The 21,683-nt window shown below is 43.6% G+C and overlaps 1 protein-coding gene across 3 annotated transcripts; it reads left to right on the top strand.

Annotated features, from left to right (window-relative positions):
• Positions 1 to 1,669: 1,669 nt before the first annotated feature.
• On the top strand, positions 1,670 to 18,718 carry MACIR (macrophage immunometabolism regulator). Of its 3 annotated transcripts, XM_066617630.1 has the most exons (3): positions 1,685 to 1,774; positions 11,624 to 11,851; positions 16,081 to 18,718. In XM_066617630.1, exon 3 carries the CDS (start codon positions 16,102 to 16,104, stop codon positions 16,723 to 16,725), a length of 624 nt encoding a protein of 207 aa, XP_066473727.1. In that variant the 5' UTR covers positions 1,685 to 1,774; positions 11,624 to 11,851; positions 16,081 to 16,101; the 3' UTR covers positions 16,726 to 18,718. The 3 variants fall into 3 exon arrangements, with proteins under 3 accessions (XP_066473726.1, XP_066473727.1, XP_066473728.1); XM_066617629.1 differs by lacking the exon at positions 11,624 to 11,851 and having other exon boundaries at positions 1,670 to 1,774; XM_066617631.1 differs by lacking the exons at positions 1,685 to 1,774; positions 11,624 to 11,851 and adding an exon at positions 14,317 to 14,336.
• The last annotated feature ends 2,965 nt before the right edge of the window (positions 18,719 to 21,683 follow it).

Here is a 21,683-nt window from a genome sequence, read left to right on the forward strand (position 1 = left end):
CTTGATGATGTCACTTCCGGTCATGATATCACTTCCAGTGGGTCCTGACAGATTCTCATTCTAAAGAAGTGGGTCCCAGTGCCAGATGTGTGAGAACCATAAGGCTAAGTAAAGTACCTGAACACATGATAATTCTTAAAGAGCCAGTGGCAGTACGTAAGTTGTCTCTTTAAAAGGGCCCTCTTTAAAAGGGCTGGCATAGAGGTAGGATATGCACATCAGTTGCGAATGACTATTATGGAATGTATTAACTATCCAACTGGATGCTACAATGTTTTCTTTTTAAGATGAGAGAAAATGAGTGGAATGAAAAAGAGAAAACAGTGGCAGAGAAGCTGAAAGAATTCTGTGCAACTACTTTTGCTTAGAAGACAGGTTTACTGTGCCCAAACCGACTTTTTCAGGGAGGGAATCTGAACAACTGGGTCAAACAGGTAACAAGAGATGAAGTGATAGGGCTAAACAACAAATTAAAAAATGAACAAATCACTGAATCTGGAGGGCATCCACCTGAGAGTTCTCAAAAGAATTCAAATGTGATGTCATTAGCTCTAACAGAACATGTAATGTGTACCTTAAAAATAACCAATATATCAGTAACCAATATAACCACTGATAAAGGGATAACTTTTAAACCATGCGCTAACCCGAGGTTGTTCCCTTATGAACAGTGCAGGCAGCCAGGATGGCCAGGACCTTGTGCAACTTTCCAATGCCGGTGCAGCCACAAAGCAGTCCTGAAAAAAGGGAACAAACATTCCCTTACCTGGAGGAGGCCTCTATGACAGCCCCCCTACTACAGGGTGCAGCACTTGCTCTGTTGGAGCAGCTGAACCAGTGCTGGAAAATTGGATAGAATTTGACCCTAATACAGTCTGAAATAAACAGGAGTTTGTTTAGGAGGAGGCGTATTTATTGACATGCCTGGTGGTACCAGCCTTTTCAGCATGGTCCAAATCCACAAAAATGATGGCACTGTGCATTTTTTCTCTGGAAGGGGGCACCACCCCACTGACACAGGAGGAGACGGGGGGGGGGGGCTGGTATGCTGCATATTTCTGAGGAGTTGAGTTAGCTCAGTGTTTCTCAACATTTGCCCTCTGCTGTACAACTTCACATGTTCCAGCTATTCAAAGTACCACCGGAAGTATGTGGCGCTGACATCATTGCCCTGGGTTAGGAGGCCCGATGCAAGAGGCTCAGGGTCAATGGGAGCTTTGGAGCCTCCTAGGGGTGTTTGTTGCGCATTCCTGGTCTCACAGCTGGGCAGCAGGTGCCCAGGGGTGCCACCAGACACCACCTCAAGTACCACTGGTGGAAAAACACCGCGTGAGATCATGTCTTGGCTCCAGGCGCTGCTTAAGGCTGCTCCAGCCAGGGAGTCTTGAAGCCCTTTGAGTGCCAGGGGAGACCTGTGCTGGATCACAAGAGCTGGTGCTGCAGTCCGACACCCACTTTCCTGGGAGTAAGTCCCATTGACTCTAATGGGACTTACTTCCGAGTAGACACGCCTGGGCTGGGGCTCGCCACGGCAGCAGCCGGAGAAGGCCGGGAGAGCCGCCTTCTGCTGCAAGCAGGCCGAGGAGGCGGGCGGGCAGCACCTCCTCCGCCACCTCGCCAGCCACAGTCCCCGCCCCGCAGCGGGGCATAAGAGCGCGGGGAGGAGCCGTGCCAGCCTCGCTCGCTCTCTCTCTCTCTCTCTCTCGCTCGCCATCGCAGCGGCGCCGTCGGCTGGAGCGCGGCCCGCAGGCCCCGGCGTCACCCTGGATCGCAGGTGAGGGGCTGGGGGCCGTGCTGCGGGGCGTCTCCAGAAGGCGCCCAGCGGGGAGCGGGATGCGCTGCGGGCGGCTGCAGAGAGCGGGGGGAGGAGGAGGAGAAGCAGCCAGGCAAAGGGCGGCGCAGCAGCAGGGGAGGCGCGCGCCGGCAGAGCGCATCGTCTGTGCGCGCGCCTCCTCACCCCCCCCCCGTGCAAAGGGAAGTGTGTGCTTGTAAACACACGGGGGGGGCAGCGCTGCGACCCTCCTCCCGCCCCCACCCCTGTCCCTGACATGGATCAGGTCCCGGGTGCGCAGAGAAAACAGACCCCTCGTCCCTGCGCGCAGCCACTGGAAAGCCAAGGTGCGCTTCCTTGGGTGGGCAGGCGCAATCCCAGCCACACTTTCCTGGGAGTAAGCCCCGCTGACTCTCCGGGGACTTACTTCTGAGTAGACATGCGTAGAGTGGGGCTGCCAGTGTGTCTGAAAGTTGGTGCAAAGTGCATAAGGGGGTGTGCTGAAGACGAGATTTTAAAAGTGCCTGTGCAAACCCCTGCATAAGGGAGCTGAAGTGTGTGTGTTGAAACTTGCTGTGGTGTGGTGTGGTGTGGTGCGCGCATCTTCTAATCCCTGTTTAGATCATTACACACATAGTGTTCAGTTTTGTTCTCTGTGTATTCCAGTAGCAGGGCCTCTCTCTTACGAAAGGTTCTCTGCATACTTTTTTGCACACAGCATACAGTTATTGGATACTTTGCCGAATAAAACAGGATTTTTCTTAGTGTTTTAAATATTGGAAGGTGGAGGTGGCTGCCTTTGCACAAGATCTTTGTGCAAGATGACTTTGCACAAGGTATTGTACTATATGGAGTCTTATCTCCAGCAATATCGATTGTAGACTAGTGTATAGTTAAATGTGTTGGTTTATTTCCGTGACATTTAGGTGTCTTTCATTGTGTGTTGAAACCATTTCTGCATAACGTTGCATATACGCAACAGGGACCTAATGTGTTCACCTGTGAGCCTGGCCAAAAAGGGTTTTAATGTGAAGCACCTTTATGGTACTATTTCTGCAGCACAAGGAAATGTGACATCAGGCCAGTTCCTGTGCATAGCAGTCAGTCCTTGTAGTTAAATAATTGGACTACCTCACCTTCTTATTTCCCTAGACTTCGGCGATGAAAATGCCAAAGAACATTCAAACAAGCAAATTTACTGCCTTGTTTTAAAAACCATATTAATTTTAGCAAGAAACCTGGCCAAAATCTAGTAGTTGCTGCTGTTGTAGCCTATATGTCATCAGTGAGCTAGGGGAAGAGAGCTGTGCCAATGAATGGTGCTGAAGCATAGTTTGTGTGCTGAGTGAGAGAGTGCTTCAAGGGCTCTGCCTTGGTTCCATATCCATAAAAGGAAGTTAGCACTATGGAGAGCTCTTGGCAGCCGCTGATTCATCTGCACAGCAGATTGGAAGCTGGTTTTGCCCTGCTTGTGTGCAACCTGATCTTTGCTTAATGGAAAATAAACAAACAAATTATGACGTTCAGAATCTTACACAATCCTAGGCAATGCAGCAGTGGCAGCACAGGTTATGCTGCATCCCGTTGGGGAATTTTGACTGCTGGAGGTGTTTGGTATAAGGAGACATTTGTCCCCTTGCCCCTGCATGAGCCCCATTAGAAGCTATGGGTCAGCTTCGCACTGGTGCAAGTCCAAATTGATCTGTACAGGTGGATCAGGCCTGAGAACGGGGGTAGGATACAGCATGTGCTGGTGCCACAGATCCCGAGCCAAATCTGCTCTGCCCTGTTGCTGCCCTCCCTGCCCTGTTCCAGTCCTCCCCCCTGCCGGATTTATCTGGTCTAGCAGGCATCCTTTGCTCTACCAGTGCAGGCAGGAAGGCTCTGGCCTTTCCACCAGCACATCAGCTAGAAGCACTGTTGCAAAGTGCTTTATAGTGCTTTTGTGATGGTGTGTGCCTGTGGAATGTGTGTTCTGCAGGTACAGTGATTCAGTAGGATTGGACTGGTAGTCTTTCTGAGCAGGCCAAACTGGCTTGTAACACAAAGACCTGGTTAACTGAAGCAGGTGGGCTTCACCTCTCCCACCTTTACCCTCTGAGTTTCCATCTCTTCCAGATGGCCCAATGAGGGGGTTGGGGCGTAGGAATCATCATGAACTACTGTGATTTCATTCCATTGTTTGGATACCCTTTCCAGCAATCCAGTGTTTGCATCTGATGGTGGACCTTCAGGACAGGATTGGGGTTCTGTTTGTGCACTGCATATAAGAGGTAGTCTTGTATAAGGCATTGTCCTGAAGAACTTGGCTGGTTGTCTTAAGGGACTTCAGTGTCTAAGCCAGCAGTTTTCAACCTTTTCCATCTCATGGCACATTGACAAGGCACTAAAATTGTCAAGGCACACCATCAAGTTTTTGGCTACTGACAAGGCACACTATGCTGCCAGTGAGGGGCTCACATCCCCCATTGGCCCTACTAATAAATGATGACCTTCACCTGAATTCATGTGGCACACCTGTGGACCACTTGTGGCACACCCATGGCACTGTGGTTGAAAATGCCTGGTCTAAGCAGAGCTCCTTCAGCAGAAGCAGCTCCAGATTTCATGGTTACCCTGACAACCATGGGCCTGTTCCACTTAATAGTGGTGCACCCGCACATGCTGGGGCACACTCTGGACCTGGTTTTTGTTCTATTCAAGTGAGTGATCAGTGACTGGGGAAGCTTGTGGTTACCCTTTCATCCTGGACAGATCACTATCTGGTGAGGCTTAGACTTATAGCAAGCTCAGTTCTCTGCAGATGTCGAGGACCAGTCAGGATGGTCTTACCCAAACATGTAATGGATTCACTTGGTTTCCAGATGGCTCTTGGGGAGTTTCCATTTGCCCAGACTAGCAACTCTGTTTGAAGCCCTGGTTGACCTCTGAAATGAGGGAATGACTTGGATGGTTGACAAGATGATGTTTAAGCTCCTTGCTGATGAAACAGCTTGGATACAACTTGAGCAACCCTGCAGAAACAATCAAATGTGACCTAGAGCCCATTTTAGGTCCCACTCTGTATTGGCAAAGTGTACATACATCTCCACATCTGTGCAGTGTTGACCAACAGAGCTATTCCAAGTGGTCATATCTTTGCTTCATGCTGTCTCCCAGAAAACTGGGGAGGACGGTTCAGAAGCCTGTTGTGACCAATTTACATAAGATTTCACAGATAACTTTGCTCACACCCATTCCAATTTAGGCTCCAGCTTGTTGGAAGAGATGTCCCAGGCACCAGCTTACTAGTGTTCTGCATACTCTTCAGCTTGTGGACTCTGAGCACATAGAGAAGATCCTGGGGGCTATACATTTGGGCACGTGCCCTCTTGACCCTTGCCCATCTTAGCTAATTAAAGTTGTCAGAGAGAGGATAGTTAGTTGCGTAAAAGTAGTCATTAATACTTCTTTATGTGAGGGTAGTACACCAACAGGATTGAAGGAAGTGGTTGTTGTGAGGCTGCTCTTCAGGAAGCCCTTAGACCTCTCCACGTATGACCAGTTTCTGACCAGTTTCTAATACCCCTTTTTTGACAAGATGATCGAGCGTGTAGTGGCAGTTGGGCTCCAAAGGGTCTGGGATGAAGCAGGTTATCTAGACTCATTTCAGTATGGCTTCAAGGGTTCAGGGTTCAGGACTGGGTTCAGGACTGAAACTCCCTTGCTTGCATGGCTGATGATCTACATCAGGGACTAGGTGGAGAGTCCATCCCTTTCTATTCTGCTGGACCTCTTAATGACTTTGATACCTTAAACTCTGTTTTTTTTTTTCTGGATTACGTGTCCCTTCATGAGATTGGAAGTGGAACTGGGCAGCAATGAACAGTGTTGTTCCAGCTGGTTCCAGTTCTATTTGAGGGAGGGTTCAGAAGGTGTAACTAGGGGTGTAACTATTTTGCCCCATGGAAAGTGTTGGGGTTCAATCTTGTCTCCTGTGTTTAATATCTACATGAAACTGCTGCTGGAGGAGGTCATCTGGGCTGAGGAGTCACCAACATGTTGATGACACCCTGCCCTCTCTATGACATTGGATCCCAGGGAGTTGATGGCAGTCCTGAACCTGAGTCTGGAGGAGGTGATGAGCTAGGTGTGAACAAACAGGTTGAAGCTTGATGGAGGTTGATGGAGATTCAGGCATGATGGAGGTGCTGTTCACCTGTAAGAGCTTATTTTGGAGGGAAATTCAACCTGTTCTTGATGGGGTAGCACTTTTTTGGAAAGAGCAAGTATGTAGCTCGGGGACACTCCTGGAGCTTTGGATGAGAGCATTTGGCATGATAGCTGACAACTTTAATCTTTGAAAATAATGAAAGTGTAGACCCTTCATCCAGCATTAACAATATTAAGGCTATTTGGGGCTATTGTACCACTACTGAATCTTTTCAAATTATGCAGCTACTAGATGTATTTTTGTAAAAGCAAGTTGTACAGATGCTATTTTCTGTGTTCTTGCACATTACTGCCCATAACCTAGATCCAGGGCAAGCAATTTGAATCCTCTGAACCAATGAAGTATACCTACATGACGGCCCACTTAGATGCAAAAATTACTGAGCTGTCTTTAGGCTCAAAGGTTCTCTCATCCCTATTTCCATAGGTAATCATTACAAGAGAGCCCAGTGCGAAACCCCAGGGGATATGAGAAGTTTAATGCTTTGTGAAAGGGGACATTTTCTGTGTAAACAAGGACCACCTAAATGGACCCAGAGATGTATTTTGGGGTGTAAATTCTACCCAGTATAAGAATATGCACTTGTTATGTAATTGCTTTCAGTTACTGGATTTGAATACAGCTGTATAGTGCAAAGGTGATTGAGAGATATCTGTTGGTTGGGAGTGAGGTGGCTAGGGACAGATGCAAGTTGATGTGATTTCATTTTTCACAATATTCCATTCCTAATTATTACCTGTATAAGAACAAACAGCCATTAGGTAGGTACTTTTCATGATGAGCAAGGGAAGAAAAATACCACTAGGAATTTTCACTTATTGTCGGTGGTATTTTTTAATAGACTTAACAGTTATTGCTTTTCCCAGTTTTAGACAAGTTTCATTATTCAGAAAATGTTATCGTGATAAAAATTCTTTATACATGACCAGGGAATTCCAGGGTGTTTCAGTGGCATCCCCATGCTTGCTTGTATCAGGTATTTTGCAAGCCAGTGTGATGCTTTATAGAATCATGGACCAGAGATGACATGAAACCTGCTATTCTTGTGTGCCATAGAATTGTAGGTGAGCAGGGATTGTGCCGTAACCAGAATAATAATGTCAGAAGACATGCTCATCACGTAGCAATTTGTTGGCACTTTAAAGGGTCAGCATCTCTATGCTCAAACACAGAGCACAGACAGTCCACCCTACGTGAAGTTGACTCACTGTTGCCATGATTGAGAGGGTTAGACTAGTATAGTGTGTCATTGGCTGAAAGTTTTTGGATTGGATGATATTATGGGAAATTCCATTATATTTCTTTCCCTAATTGTCACTAACTTCTGAATCTCACAGGAGAGAGCCTAGTTAGGACAGCTGTTTTCAATCATATGAGTTGTCAGAGAGGGAGGAAAAAGATGTTGATCTGTGTTGAATGATGCTGGGGTAAGGTTGTTCTTGATATCCTTTTCCCACTCTATCCTCATCCATCCGTACCACAGGCCGTCCCCCCCCCCCAAAAAAAACGTATATCACCTGTTTCTACAGCATCCTCTCTGTGCTCACCCTCTCCTTCTATTTCATACAAGTTTATTTTCAATTTCACACAAAGACTTATGTAACACACACACAGAGGCAGCTTCTTGCAGACACAAATACCTCCTGATTACACAAATACACAACTGTGCAACAGAAATACAATGTAACAGGCATGACACTCACTCAGCTGTGGCTTGTTCTATGCAAGCTGTAATGCTGAAAGATCAGTGTGATGATTCTTAGCTTTAAAAAACGGTTAATGTAAGAAGCTTTGTGCAAGTCTGTATTGTAGCTATTATGAAACAGTTGCTGATAAAAAAGAAATACACTAAAACTGGATGTAGAACCAGATATGCCTAAACAGTTGTCCGCTATCATACCAAACGCCCAAACCTTTTGTATACAAAGGCAAGCATGTCCATCACATTGAAAGCAAGGATATCTCTGTTTCACCAGTATTAGTACAATCACAAGGGGGGGGGGAGTACAATAAAGAATGTTGCCAAAGCTTGATAGCAGGACATAAGGTTCAGCAGTAGCAGAAGTGCTATAAAAAGTCTAAGGCCTCATTTATATGTCATGCAAGGATTTAATGCACTTTCTCTTGCATTTGAATGTAACATATGTATTAGCCTGGATCAGGGCTGGCCTAAGATCCCCTGATACCTGAGATGGCGTACCTAGTGCTGCCGCCCTTATCCCATGATGCTCCAGCCTTTGCACCTTCCACTCTCCAGTCTTCTAGCTCAGGGGTGCCCAAACCCCGGCCCTGGGGCCACATGTGGTCCTCAGAAAGCCCCCAGTCTCCAATGAGCCTCTAGCCCTCCAGAGATTTGTTGGAGCCCGCACTGGCCCGACGCAACTGCTCGCAGCATGAGGGCAACTGTTTGACCTCTTGTGTGAGCTGTGGGGTGAGGGCTCCCTCCACTGCTTGTTGTTTCACATCTGTGATGCAGTAGCGGCAGCAAAGGAAAGACCAGCCTTGCTTTGTGCAAGGCCCTTTATAGGCCTTGAGCTATTGCAAGACCTTCATTCATTCATATAAGTTCATCTTTAATATATTCATTTATGTAAACTTAAGTAAATTTATTCAAATTTTAAATGTAAATTCTTTTTTCCCCCCAGCCCCTGACACAGTGTTAGAGAACTGATGTGGCCCTCCTGCCAAAAACTTTGGACACCCTTATTCTAGCTCAACACCCTTCTCTTTCCATATCTCCTCTTCCCCTCTGTCCCCCTCTTCCTTTTCCAATCAGGGGAGTAAAAGAAGGAGATACCCCCGCCAGTCTAATGCCTGATGCAGCTGTTTCAGTTTTCCTCATGAATTGGTCAGCCCTGGCCTATATGGATGAAATATTATCACAGCAGTGATTGACTGTGATTCTTATTAGGAGAACAAAAAATACTGAAGTTTTACTTATCTGTGTGGTGATCTTGAGAGTGTTCTGCCAGTATTTATTAACAATCTTTATTTTTAACATGGTAGTTATTATTATTATTATTATTATTATTATTATTATTATTATTATTATTATTATTATTATTAACAGTATTTATATACCGCTTTTCAACTAAAAGTTCACAGAGCGGTTTACAGAGAAAAATCAAATAACTAAATGGCTCCCTGTCCCAAAAGGGCTCACAATCTAAAAAGATGCAAATGAATGCCAGTAGACAGCCACTAGAACAGACAGTGCTGGGGTGAGGTGGGCCAGTTACTCTCCTCCCCTCTCCCTGATATAGTTAGAAACCATATCTCAGTGGTGATGTAAAACCATTGATCAGTTGATTTTTTTATAATGTAAACCACTTTGTGAAGTACTCTGAAAAGTGGTATATATTATTATTATTTTAATTAATTAATATTAATAAGTTGCTGATTTAATTATTAAATTTACTAAATTATTTCCTAAATTGAATAATAAAGTAAATAATAATTCATATAAACAATATTGATAATAAATAAATAAATAAAACACTTGAGATATGTCAGTTTTTTGGGTGGGGAACCTTTCTCTATTTTGGTGTCATGGCCTTCTAGCTCATCTGTAACTTCAACCCAGCCTTTTGAGAAATTGCATTTTCCCATTTTTTTCCCCCCAACTGCAGCTGTGAAACAATTTTAACACTAGACAATGCAAATTTGCAAACAACAACAACAACAACAACAAAACTTGCCCTCAACTTTTGCAGAAATTTTATTCCTATTTCCTTAGGAGTAAGCCCAATTGAACACAATAGGTTCTACTGTCAAGTAGACACATATAAGATGGTGCTTTTAATTTGTGGATTTTCATTTAATTATTGTGGATTGCATTCGCTTGTGGTTTCTTATCCTATAATTTCAGAGCTGCTGCCTGCGATTCAGTTCTTTTATGACCACTTTTGGCAAAAAAAATTTTGTTGTCCATTTCTGGATACTTTATGATCTTGGAGTGCATAAAACATTTTGATGTTAAAATAATGGTGACTTACTCTCCTTAAAGGTTAATAAATTTTATTTCTCTTGTTGAGCTTCCACTTTCAAATTGGTCATCCTATTAACATCGTAGGCTAATGAGGCTGTGGCTGGCAGGTCTAAGAAAGTAATGTAATGGTGTTAACGGATTTCCAGAGACCTTCCATTGCATGTATATAAAACTTGTTTCAGAGGTACTCATATGAAACACTTTAATGGCTTCAGCTTTTTTTCAAGGTCTTTGATGAATATTGCTCTCAAATTTGAAACTATTTTTAGTTCTGAGTTGTAGGAGCAAAAAAAGTAACTGTTAATGGGTTATGTGTTTACTAGTATATTTTTGAGTACACAACTGTTATCTGTACAGGTGTCCATCACTTAATGACAGGTTCCGTGATCCCTGTTGTAAAGCGATTCTGTCTTTAAGTGATCCTTCAACCCCATCTAGTGGCCAAATTTGGTACAGTATCTGCAATGTTTATAACCTGCAATTGAATGAAATCGACTAGAATGTAATAGTTGTCTTTAGCATCATTGTCTATGTCAGTGATTTTCAACCTTTTTCAACTTGTGGTACACTGGCAAGGCACTAAAATGGTCAAGGCACACCATCAGCTTTTAGACAATTGACAAGGCTCACTGTGCTGTCAATGGGGGCTCACATCCCGTAATGGTCCTATTGATAAATGACCCTCTCCCAAATTCCTGCGGCACAACTGGGGACCATTTGCAGCACATCAGTGTGCCACGGCACAGTGGTTGTAAATGACTGGTCTGTGTAGTAAGGTGAAACATTACTAAGCGACGCACACCTATGCTCTAAATTCAGATTGTACCTACTCTTCTCCCCTTCTTTGGGGATCGGAATAGACAAAAATAATGATGGTATGTATCCTTAAAACAATGATGTGTTGAACTATTGCAAATATAAAGCACCATCATCCGGAGAGGGATGTTGATTTTCAGTGATTCTTCCCTTTGTGGATAGTTTCACTTTGCTCCTTATCACATCCTGTTTTGCTCAAGGGAACTCGCAAACCCTCAGGAGTGAGTTTTCATGGGCTACAGGGGATTGCTGTGGGAAGTAGAAAAAAGGTGGTAGGTTAGGATGCAATCCAGTGAAAATAACTGCAAATCCTAAACAAGCAAACCCCAATTCTTAACTCTAATTCCGACATTAACCAGAAAGCAGGCTTTTAAATGAAATAATTATTTTTTTTCCAAATATTTGTACTGTATGCTGCTTATCAGCTATGAAAAGAAATGTAAGAAGATGCCTCCCTCTCCTAAAGATCTGAAGACCATTTTTTTTTTTTTAAAGAAAGACACAAAGGAATGGCAGGTGCTATGCTGAGTTGAGTAGGAACAGTTGCTGTTTCCCAGGTGGTGATGGTGGTGGTGGTGGTGGTGGTGGTAGTAGTAGTAGTAGTAGTAGTAGTAGTAGTAGTAGTAATAATACAGGTATTTATATACCACCTTTCTTGGTCGTCAGATTTCTCCTCAGACTTTAATTCAAGGTGGTTTACATAGGCAGGCAATACTAAATCCCAGTAGGGATTTTTACAATTGAAGAAGGTTCTGTCTTTCAAGAACCACAACATTTCAGATGGATCTTTAATGATCTGGTATCACATTCTGGCCTCCATTTTCCTCCCACACAGGCTGACAGCGGCCAAAGAGCAGGTGGAATAACTCAGCATAACTCGGCTAGGCTTGTCAGCTGCTTCAGGGTCTCGCCGTTCACGCTGCCAGTGGCCTCGAACTGGTGACCTTCGGATGTTATCTTCAGGCAAACGGAGGCTCTACCCTCTAGACCAGACCTCCTGCCCATATACGAGATATAACAGAGCTACTACTTTACAAAGTGTTTCTTTGTCTGGTTAGCCAAGGTAATAGCATGTAGCCTACCTGTTGATCAACACATGTGATAAATTTATATAGATTGCATACTGTTCTCTTATATGAAAGTGCTTTTGCGTATGCATTTTTCCTTCAGGCTGCAATCCTATCCATACTTTCCTGGGAGTAATCTCCACTGACTATAATGAGACTTACTCCTGAGTAGACAGTCATAGGATTGGGCCCTCAGCCCCTTAAATTTGGGTCACATATGTAACCCAATGTAAATGAGATTTAGATAAATGACTTATGTAAATGAGATTAGAATTGGAGTACAGCTCCTGTCTAACTGTCCCCTCCCCATGAGAATTAAGGTATTTATATCTTTGTTCTCCAGATATGATTAATTATTAATATAATAAATGAAGAATTCTTAATTGATATCTGATATTATATGACAGGGGTGTCCAAATATTTTGGCAGGAGGGCCACATCTCTCTGTGTCGGGGGCCAGGAAAACACTGTGTCGGGGGCCAGGAAAAAAAGAATTTACATTTAAAATTTGAATAAATTTACATAAATAAATTTATTAGAGATGTAACTTATTTGAATGAATGAAGGTCTTGCAGTAGCTCAAGGTCTATAAAAGGCCTTGCACAAAGCAGGGCCATACTTTCCTTTGCTGCCGCTGCTGCATCACAGTCGTGAAACAGCAAGCAGTGGAGGGAGCCCTTGTCCCACAGTTCATGTGAGAGGTTGAACAGTCATCCTCATACTGAGAGCCGTTGCGTCGGGCCAGAGGCTCATTGGAGACTGGTGTTTTGTCTGCTGCCTGTGGAGCTTTGCAGACATGAAGCTCAAAACAGCAGACAAAGACCATGCTCAGAGCTGGCTGAACAGGCCAGCATAGGCACAGGCAAGTCTCCAGCAGGCCGAGTGCCTGTTGGACATGGAGGCACCTTTAGGGCTGAATGTGGGGGTCCCATGGGCTGCAAATGACCCGTGGGCTGGGGTTTGCCCACCCATGATCTAGAACTGGGGTGCCCAAACCCCGGCCCTGGGGCCACTTGCAGCCCTCAAGGCCTCTCAATGCGACCCTCAGGGAGCCCCCAGTCTCCAATGAGCCTCTGGCCCTCCGGAGATTTGTCAGAACCCGCACTGGCCCGACGCAACTGCTCTCAGCATGTTTGACCTCTCACGTGAGCTGTGGAATGAGGGCTCCCTCCATTGCTTCTTGTTTCACGTCTGTGATGCAGTAGCGGCAGCAAAGGAAAGGCCAGCCTTGCTTTGTGCAAGGCCTTTTATAGGCCTTGAGCTATTGCAAGACCTTCATTCATTAAAATAAGTTCATCTTTAATATATTCATTTATGTAAACTTATGTAAATTTATTCAAATTTTAAATGTAAATTAATTCTTTTTAGGGGCAGGAGGTCTGGTCTAGAGGGTAGAGCCTCCATTTGCCTGAAGATTAACATCCACAAGGTTGCCAGTTCGAGGCCACCGGCACCGTGCGACCTTGAAGCAGCTGGCAAGCTGCAGCTGAGCTGTTCCATCTGCTCGGAGCGTGGGAGGATGGAGGCCAGAATGTTAAACCAGATCGGAGTGTAACACCTTGAATGTAGTGGTTCTTGAAAGAAAGAACCTTCTTTCAATTTGTAAAAATCCCTGCGTGGATTTAATAAGCCTGCCTATGTAAACCGCCTTGAATAAAGTCTTGAATAAAGACCAAGAAAGGCGGTATATAAATACTGTATATTAGTATATTATTATTCTTTTTTTTCCTGGCCCCCAACAGTGTCAGAGAGATGATGTGGCCCTCCTGCCAAAAACTTTGGACACCCCTGATCTAGAAGACCAATAGGGAGATGGTGCGGAATCTGGACACATCTGGACTCTCTTACAAATTACAGCTTGAGTAGTTCTTTGTCACCCTCCCCCTGAGAAGCATTTCAGTTAAGAATGGGTTGGAGCCTGACATGTCTTGCACAAGGTGCTTCTGTGCACAACAAAAAGGTGCAGTTTCTGCTGACACTTCCCTTAATCTGAAGTCCCCTGTGCTTTATTTATTCCGGAGGTCTTCTGACCTTCAGAACCAGTGTTGGGGGGAGGTGGACAGAGGGAGCCCCCGTCACAGAAGGGGAGGGAAGCCTTTTCCCTGAATGGTGGTTCTTTGCATCCCACCCAGTGTTTCAACTCCAACAAGCAGCAATTACAGCAGCATGCATAACAGCAGCAGCCTTCTAAAAGCTTTTTCAAGGTCCCTCCTCTTAGTTTTTCAATAATTCTCTTTGTGTTGTAACTAGTATTTTCATTTGCATGAAATATTTTGAATGAGGGGTGTCTTTTGTTGCAGCTGACAAAAAAGACCAGATGCCTAAAAGGTTTTTATTTTATGCAGTTGATAGGCAATTCTGACTTTTAAGGATTTCTAAAACCATAAAAGAAAAAGTTTTAGGTAGATTCCAGGTGCTATGAACTCCCTGATGCTTTATCTTCTACTTTGAAATTCTGGTCCTACAGCCACTTATGTTTAAGTAAGTCCTATTGATTTCCATGAAATATATTTCCAGGAGAGCGATACTGCTGTGTGTATTTGTGAGTGTGTGGAAACGAAGCTACCAAATGCTTGAAAAAAGTTTTGAAGTCTCAATAATTTTCTGTAAGTGCTTAGTACAATGCAGTCAGTATAGATGGGTGCAATCCAGGTATCTGATTCTCCTGTGGTTAGGCAGTTGTGTTAGCATTCCACAGTGTGTACCATATCCACTCCTGTTGGGCCAGTGGAATACGTGTTCCACTGGTGGCAACTACTGAAAAGGACCATAAAGCATGCTCTGACAGCACACTGCCCTAATGCTGTTGGGAAGTCTGGAGCCATCCTGTGTGTGTTGGGAGATTGCTGGCCACCTGCCATAGCAGCTAAGCCAGTGGGGTAGGCAGGGGACGGAACAGAGTGGGGAGGGGTGAAACCGGGCAAGAAGAGGGGTGGGAGACTGTGGGAGGATGCAGGATCTTGTTCCCTCCAGGGGCAGCCTCCCCACCCCCTTTCCTTGGACTTTCACCAGTGAAATTGCAGGCACAGCTCTGAGAAGACCTATTGCAGAGTGGAAGACTCACAGAAGTATAAGGGGAATTTAAGTCCCCTTTCCTCTTTGAAGCCTCCCGATTCTCACACGCACACCCCTGCAATGGACAGAGTGTGCCTGTTTTTGGCGTGGCTGCACCTTTGGAGGTGAAGATAGGATTGGGCTCTTAATTTACTTTTAGAAGGTTTGTGTGAAGATATGCTGTTTTGATGTTCATTCTGAGCCACACGCTTAAAAGGTAATGTGTTATGATCCATAGGCAGGTGACAGCTTCAGATTTCCCACAGCAACAAGGAGCTTCACTAAAAGGAATGCAAGCAGTTTTGTAGCACCCTAAGTACAATAAACACATTTTTAAAATTAAACAAATACAGTACATCTATTAGTGCTTAAGATGCCGTAGGACTTTTTGTTGTTTGCTGCAACCAGTCTACACAGAAATGGGTAAGAACCTGCTTAGATTCCTTGTTTAGTTATACTCTTGAAACCTCCTAGTTGTTTTAGTGGGGCTTGAACAGGAGACATGATCAGTCCAACTTCAGAAGAATCTAGTTTTCCTGAAACCGTCGCAGAAGGAAGCTGAAGCTGCTGACATTATTGTTGTTAAAAGGGATATTTAGTCAGCCTATCTTTGGGAAAACTGGCAAATGCCTGTTTTGTCAAGATGTGGGAGAACAGGAAACATTCAGAGGAAAATGCCCACAAGCAGTAAAGATTTGCATTCTTGTGCACATGTTGTATGCACAGCAAAAGATGAGAAGAGTAAGAGTGAATGTAATCTAGAGTAAAAGCTCCTTTTTACTGATTTATGCACTAATAGGAAGTTTGTACACTGATAGTGCTACATAAACCATACAAATAAAAATGCCAATGATATAAGGGGATGGGGCATTGGGAGGAGGTGACTTAGAGGGGCAGATTTCCTTTCTCCGTAATAAAGAGATGCAGTTGGTTCAAGACTACGCAATTAGTGCATTGCAAAGATGGAAACTGTATCCAAGTCCCAAGTTGGAGCCGTGTGTTCCAGGCCTTCAAAACACATTGTTTTACTCTACCCAAGGAAGCTTCTGTATCAGAAGTTCTAAAGGCAGGGGAAGTTGGGATCAGTTGAGAAGTGGCAACCTAGAATAAATTGGCATTGTCGTTCTGTGTGTTGTATTGCACTAAGACTAAATTGTTTTTATGTTTCCAGGCTAGCAGATTCATATTTAAAATGGAAGTTGACGTTAATGGAGAATCCAGGTCTATCCTAGCTACTCTCCCCTTGCCTATTGCGGAGGTGAGTGCCACAGGCAAGGCAGACTCAGAGAAACCTCGCTGTTCCAGCACCCCGTGTTCACCAATACGTCAGACCGTTTCCGGCTATCAGATCCTCCATATGGATTCTAATTACTTGGTTGGTTTCACAACTGGAGAGGAGCTCCTGAAGTTAGCCCAGAAGTGTACTGTTGGCGAGGAGAATAAAGTAGAAGCGGTGTCCACCTTGCGCTCCAAACCACTTGATTCAGGACTTTCCCGTTCCTCCCGGGTGTGTAAAGCCAGAAGCAGATATTACCAGCCTTATGAGATTCCAGCAATCAATGGCCGGAGAAGGCGGCGAATGCCCAGCTCAGGGGATAAATGCACCAAGCCACTACCTTATGAACCCTACAAGGCTTTTCATGGTCCTTTGCCTCTTTGCCTTTTCAAAGGTAAAAGGGCTCACTCTAAATCCTTAGACTACCTCAATTTAGACAGAATGAACATCAAGGAACCAGCTGACACAGAAGTGCTTCAGTATCAGCTCCAACACCTCACCCTAAGAGGGGACCGTATGTTTGCTAGGAATAACACATGAAGATCAGTTGCCTTTGGTTCTTGGTTGCATCGAGACCATCTGACAGCCATGCACATATGGAACTTGGTTATATCAGCAAAGTGTTAGCAGATCATAATTTATATGATTAAAGATGAAGTTGGTGGGGTGAAATAATCCTGAAACTACTGGAAAATCCTGAGTGCAAATATATTTAAAACACTATAACAACACGGAACGTTTTGCACATGGCTACCTAGAATTCATGGTGATTTAACTCTCAGATTGATGTACTGTGACTTTTCCGATTGGGTTTGCTGTAAGAAATTACTCATGGATAAGCACTGAAATACACTCTTAATTCTTAATATTAAACATGTATGTATGCAATGACTTTTTGCATTATAGAAAAAAATGTTTGAATAGGACCGTGTGTTCTCTAAAATAATCCAGTTTACATTCATTGTGGCTGGTTTTGCACTGGGAATGAGAAAAAAAAAATCACGGATGATATTAAGCCTGAGTACTGTGTTAACTGGAACTGACTTTTTAAAAAAAACACAAAAATACCTGAATTACTTTTCATATTTCAAATTTGATTTCAGTGTGAAAAGGGTTTCAAGGGAGAAAATGAAAACTACTTGGAAGGCAAACATTAATTGACTTTGATTAATTTAGTACCTTCATCGAAAAAAGTCCTAACATTTACTACATGGGAACCTTTACATTATGTATATACATCGTGAAAATTTGCTTCTGCATCTTCAGTATATGAATGGAGTTTTAGATTTTAGAACTGACGTATTAGTTATGACAGGAGGTCTTACTAGACCACATTTTAAGCACTGCACTGGAACATTCCAGTTTATTTACAGCACTGACTACTACTTTTTAAATCTCAGTTTTTAGGCTTTGTTGAAAAACCGTGAAATGTTCAGTACTGAATTGTTAAATGCACTGGTTTAAAAAGGTTGTTTCCAAACAAATCCTAATTTAAGCCATTTCTGCCCAATGTTGCATATATGCAACAGGGATCAAATGTGTACACCTGTGGGCTAGGCAGGAATAAGTTTAGTTTAACTTGGGCATTCCCCCCCCCCCAAACCTCTTTAAAATGTGCAGTTTGTTACTGAAGCTGTGTGCAGACACACTCTGTTTTGGGGCCTGTAAGTTATTTAGAGCTTAAATTGGGGAGAGGAGCAGGAATGGCGCTTAAATTTTCTGTAAAACAAAGTAATGTATGATTAATTCCTGACATAGTTCTGACTTTTTGGAATTGAAAGACTGACAGCCCAATCCTGAGCTGCCCAGGGCGCCCAGGCTCAGCAGCACTGAGAAGGGCTGCCGCCAGATCCTGCACCTCCCGAGGCGCCTGCGGGAGGCACCTGCAGGAGGCGCCTCGGGAGAAGGGAACTTTCCTCCCCTTCCCCCAAGTAAGGTAAGCAACCCCGCAATGGGGCTACTCACTTTACCGCCAACAAAAGGTCGGTGGTAAGGTAAAGGCACTTGTGTAGGGCTCTGCACCCTACATGAGCGCTTTGGATCCTGCAGAGTGGAGCTGCGCGGACCTGCCTCCCTCCCTCCCCCCCGGCATGCCTCCCTCCACCCTCTCTCCAGCCTCCCTGGAATGCCTCCTCCCTGCCCCCGCTTACCATGCCCAGGATTGGGTTCTCAGTTGTGTTTTTTGTTTTTTTTTTCCTTAAGAAGGAATGCAGAGAGCACGCACTTGGGAATCTTTGAATTTGTTTCCTTTTCAGCTCTTTTCCCCTCAGTTGCATCCAACTTGCAGTGCCGAATCTGTGGATAGGCTGTTTAAGGGAATACTCATGATTTTTCCGGCAAGCTATGTCCTTACATTGTACTGAAGAATGATTTCTTAAGAAGCAATTCCTATAGAGCCTTTAGCTTGACCTGAAGAATACTGTCCAATGCCAAAGAGAGGGTTTTTACACTTGTTGATTCAACATTATTTATTGATTTTACCCTATGAAACGACATTGTTGGCTATGAAATAAAAGGGTGATGTGCATACCTCTATATGACCTTGGTGTGTTTGCTGTTATGAAATGGGTGGCCAAAATGGCATGCTTAAAGCAGAATGTTTTGTGTGTGGACTCAAAGTCCTCTCAGGTTGTGTCTAAATCTGGAAATTGCAGAAGACTTTTAAATTCCTTGGCTACTGTTTTCTTTTGGTAGCAGGGATTTGGGATTATATTTTTATACAGTTAGGGAATGTTAACATTTGTTACTACCTTATATGTGGGATTGCATGATGAAACTTCAGTATGGGCTCAGCCATACAAGGACAGGGCTTCCGTGGTCATTTCCACAGCTGGTCTACCCTTTTTCCACCCCTGCCATTGTAAATGCAGGCATTGGTACACAGCATGTTCAGCCTACTTCACAATCCTGCAGCTCCCCCAAACCACATATCTCCTTACCTGGCTCCTTTGTCTGTGTGGGCAATTGAATCAACATCAAACAAATGGACTGAGATGGAATCAGTCTAAGCATGTTCAGCATTTCCCACTGTGATTAAAGACCTGCTAAAGAAAGCCAGGTGAGTGGGCAGTATCACTGTGTTACAGTCCTTGGAGCAGAGCAATCTGTCCTTCCCTCCACCTTCTCATATTGCTCTTTCCTCCACCAGTGGAGGAAGGACTAAGGTGCAAGAACCAGATCACTGTGCTCCAAGAATGATAATGCAGTGATCTTTAATTAAAGGGCCCACACAGAGGAAGGGGCCCATAAGTAGCCTGGTTCTGTCATGGAGGTGATGGGACAACAGGTGGCTGTTCACCTCACCACCCAATGTGAATGAATTCAATTGACTCATTGACAGACCAGCCCTGACTGCATGTGAAAGTTGTCCCAAGCAAAACCCAGGCTTGAGAGCATATTTTAATTACCAAATAGTCTTTATTCCTCAGTTTGAAAAAAATGTATGTTACACCACATTAAAAAAATTCATTTATTAAAGCTGCAATTTTATGCGCTTTCTGGGGAGTATGCCCCATTGAACATAGTGGGAATTGCAGCTGAATAAATTTGCATACAATTGTGCTGCAAGTCTATTAAATATATCTTCACAGAAACCACTTATAGGGAAAGAAACAAGGATCAAAAATTTGACAGAAAGCCTAATTCAAAGCAATCTATTATTATCTAAGCTATCGTAATTCTTCGTAGCAATGGCAGTCAAATTAAATTAGAAATTGCTATTCAGGCTCACACAAGGAAATCCTCTACAGCTGACAGATTGGTCTGGTTCTTTTTGGTTTGGGCAGTGGGCAGAGTGAAAGGTGGGCAGAGTGAAAGGTGGGCAGAGTGAAAGGTGCAGGTGTTTTGGTTAGTTGCAATAATGTCTATTGATCTTTCGGGGAGGCAGCTTTATATATGTGTTAGATGCCACTTCTCACTGAATGTGTCTTTTCTTTTTTGCATACATTTTGTGCAGCACAGTCGTATATATGTTTTCTTGGATGTAAGTCCTCCCTGTTCAATGAGGCTTACTCCCAGGAGCGTAGAATTGCAACCTTAAATGTGTTAGAGCCATTTGCTGTGGTCTGTATGTAAGATAAAGGCATCCTAAGGGAAACTGTCACATGAAAACATTTCAGGCATGATCTCCCCTGTTAGGTTGAGTTGGGAAAGGAGGTGGGAGGACCTTCTTGTCTTGTTGCTTGGTTCTGCCATAGCTGACAGGTGGATCATAGATGAAAGAAGAATGAATTTCATAAGTCCAACTGTGGGTTCAAAGTCTTGGCCTGTGTTCTTGGATCCCCATAACCAACATTGTCAGTTTGTAAAATATGACCTTGTTTCTTCACCTTTTGGCTTATTCTTCAGGTTGGAGGCACTGTTGGGCCCCATCCTTTATCACAGGGTTCTACCTGGAAACCAGATTTTTTTTTAAGACTACTGATTACACTGGCCAACAAACATTTTGCTTCCTTAAACGTTACACCAATTCCTCTGTATATTTGGGGTGTCGATTCCAAAAATGGCATCCATTTTGCCCTATCACGTCTACTTTTGGAGACAAGGCGTAGCCACTTTAGTGAATGGTTCATAAGGAAGCTGCTTTGAACCATTCACTAATGAGGCTATACTATATCTCCCAAACTAGAGATATAGTATCCAAAAAACTCCAAATTTTTGGAATTGGCACCCCAAATTCATATCAAACCACCATAAAGTTTGGGAAAAACTTTTCCGACCCTCAATTTTGTAGGCCTGTGTTATTTTACTTGTTCCTTTTGAATATTTTCTATTAATTGCAGATTTGCTCTTTTCTTGGCAATTTAAATTTAAAGTGCTACCATTTTTTTCCTTTAAAGTTTCTGAAACCGTCTTGTAGCAACTAAGAAATTTTATAAGGGCTGCATTGCTAGATTAAAGTGTGGCTTCCTTCAAAATCTCTGTAATTTATGGAAAGCCTGCAATCTTACGCAGATTTACTGGAAAGTTATTTCAACAGCAATAAATGAGTCTTTTCCAAGTAAACAATGCTAGAGCTAGAGTGCAGGATAGGCTTCTCCAGATCTCTCCTAAATCAATGAAGTTCAGAATTGACAAACAGAATGGGAGTGATGATAGGGCAGATAGGGAACGAAATATGTACTTATTTCATGTACATGTATTGAGATTTAGTTGCAGTAGGTGCTTTATATTTGATATCAGCCTGAACCTATGTCTCTTGGCTTTGATTTCAGCATAGGTTTGAGGGTATAGATTCTGGAGAAACACTAAGAAATATAATAGAGCATGGAGGTCAGATGAAGGAAGTGTAAACAAATGTTGTAGGTGAGATGAAGTACATTTATACAATGTTAAGAATGGCCAGTGTTAGGCAAGGTGACTTTTGACCCTAGGCTGTAACCCACATGTACAGACACAGAATGGTAAAAAGCTGCTTGGTATTAAGAAAGAATCATTTTAAAAGTCTGGCTAAAGCATGGAAACACAGAGAATAGTAAAAGGCTGTTTGACTTCATTTA

This window comes from Tiliqua scincoides, chromosome 2 (genome assembly GCF_035046505.1).
Source record: "Tiliqua scincoides isolate rTilSci1 chromosome 2, rTilSci1.hap2, whole genome shotgun sequence".
In the NCBI taxonomy this organism is placed as follows: domain Eukaryota; kingdom Metazoa; phylum Chordata; class Lepidosauria; order Squamata; family Scincidae; genus Tiliqua; species Tiliqua scincoides.

Bases quoted from the DNA above. Each gene is read 5' to 3' on its own strand.
- MACIR (XM_066617629.1), top strand. From the start codon at position 16,102: ATGGAAGTTGACGTTAATGGAGAATCCAGGTCTATCCTAGCTACTCTC.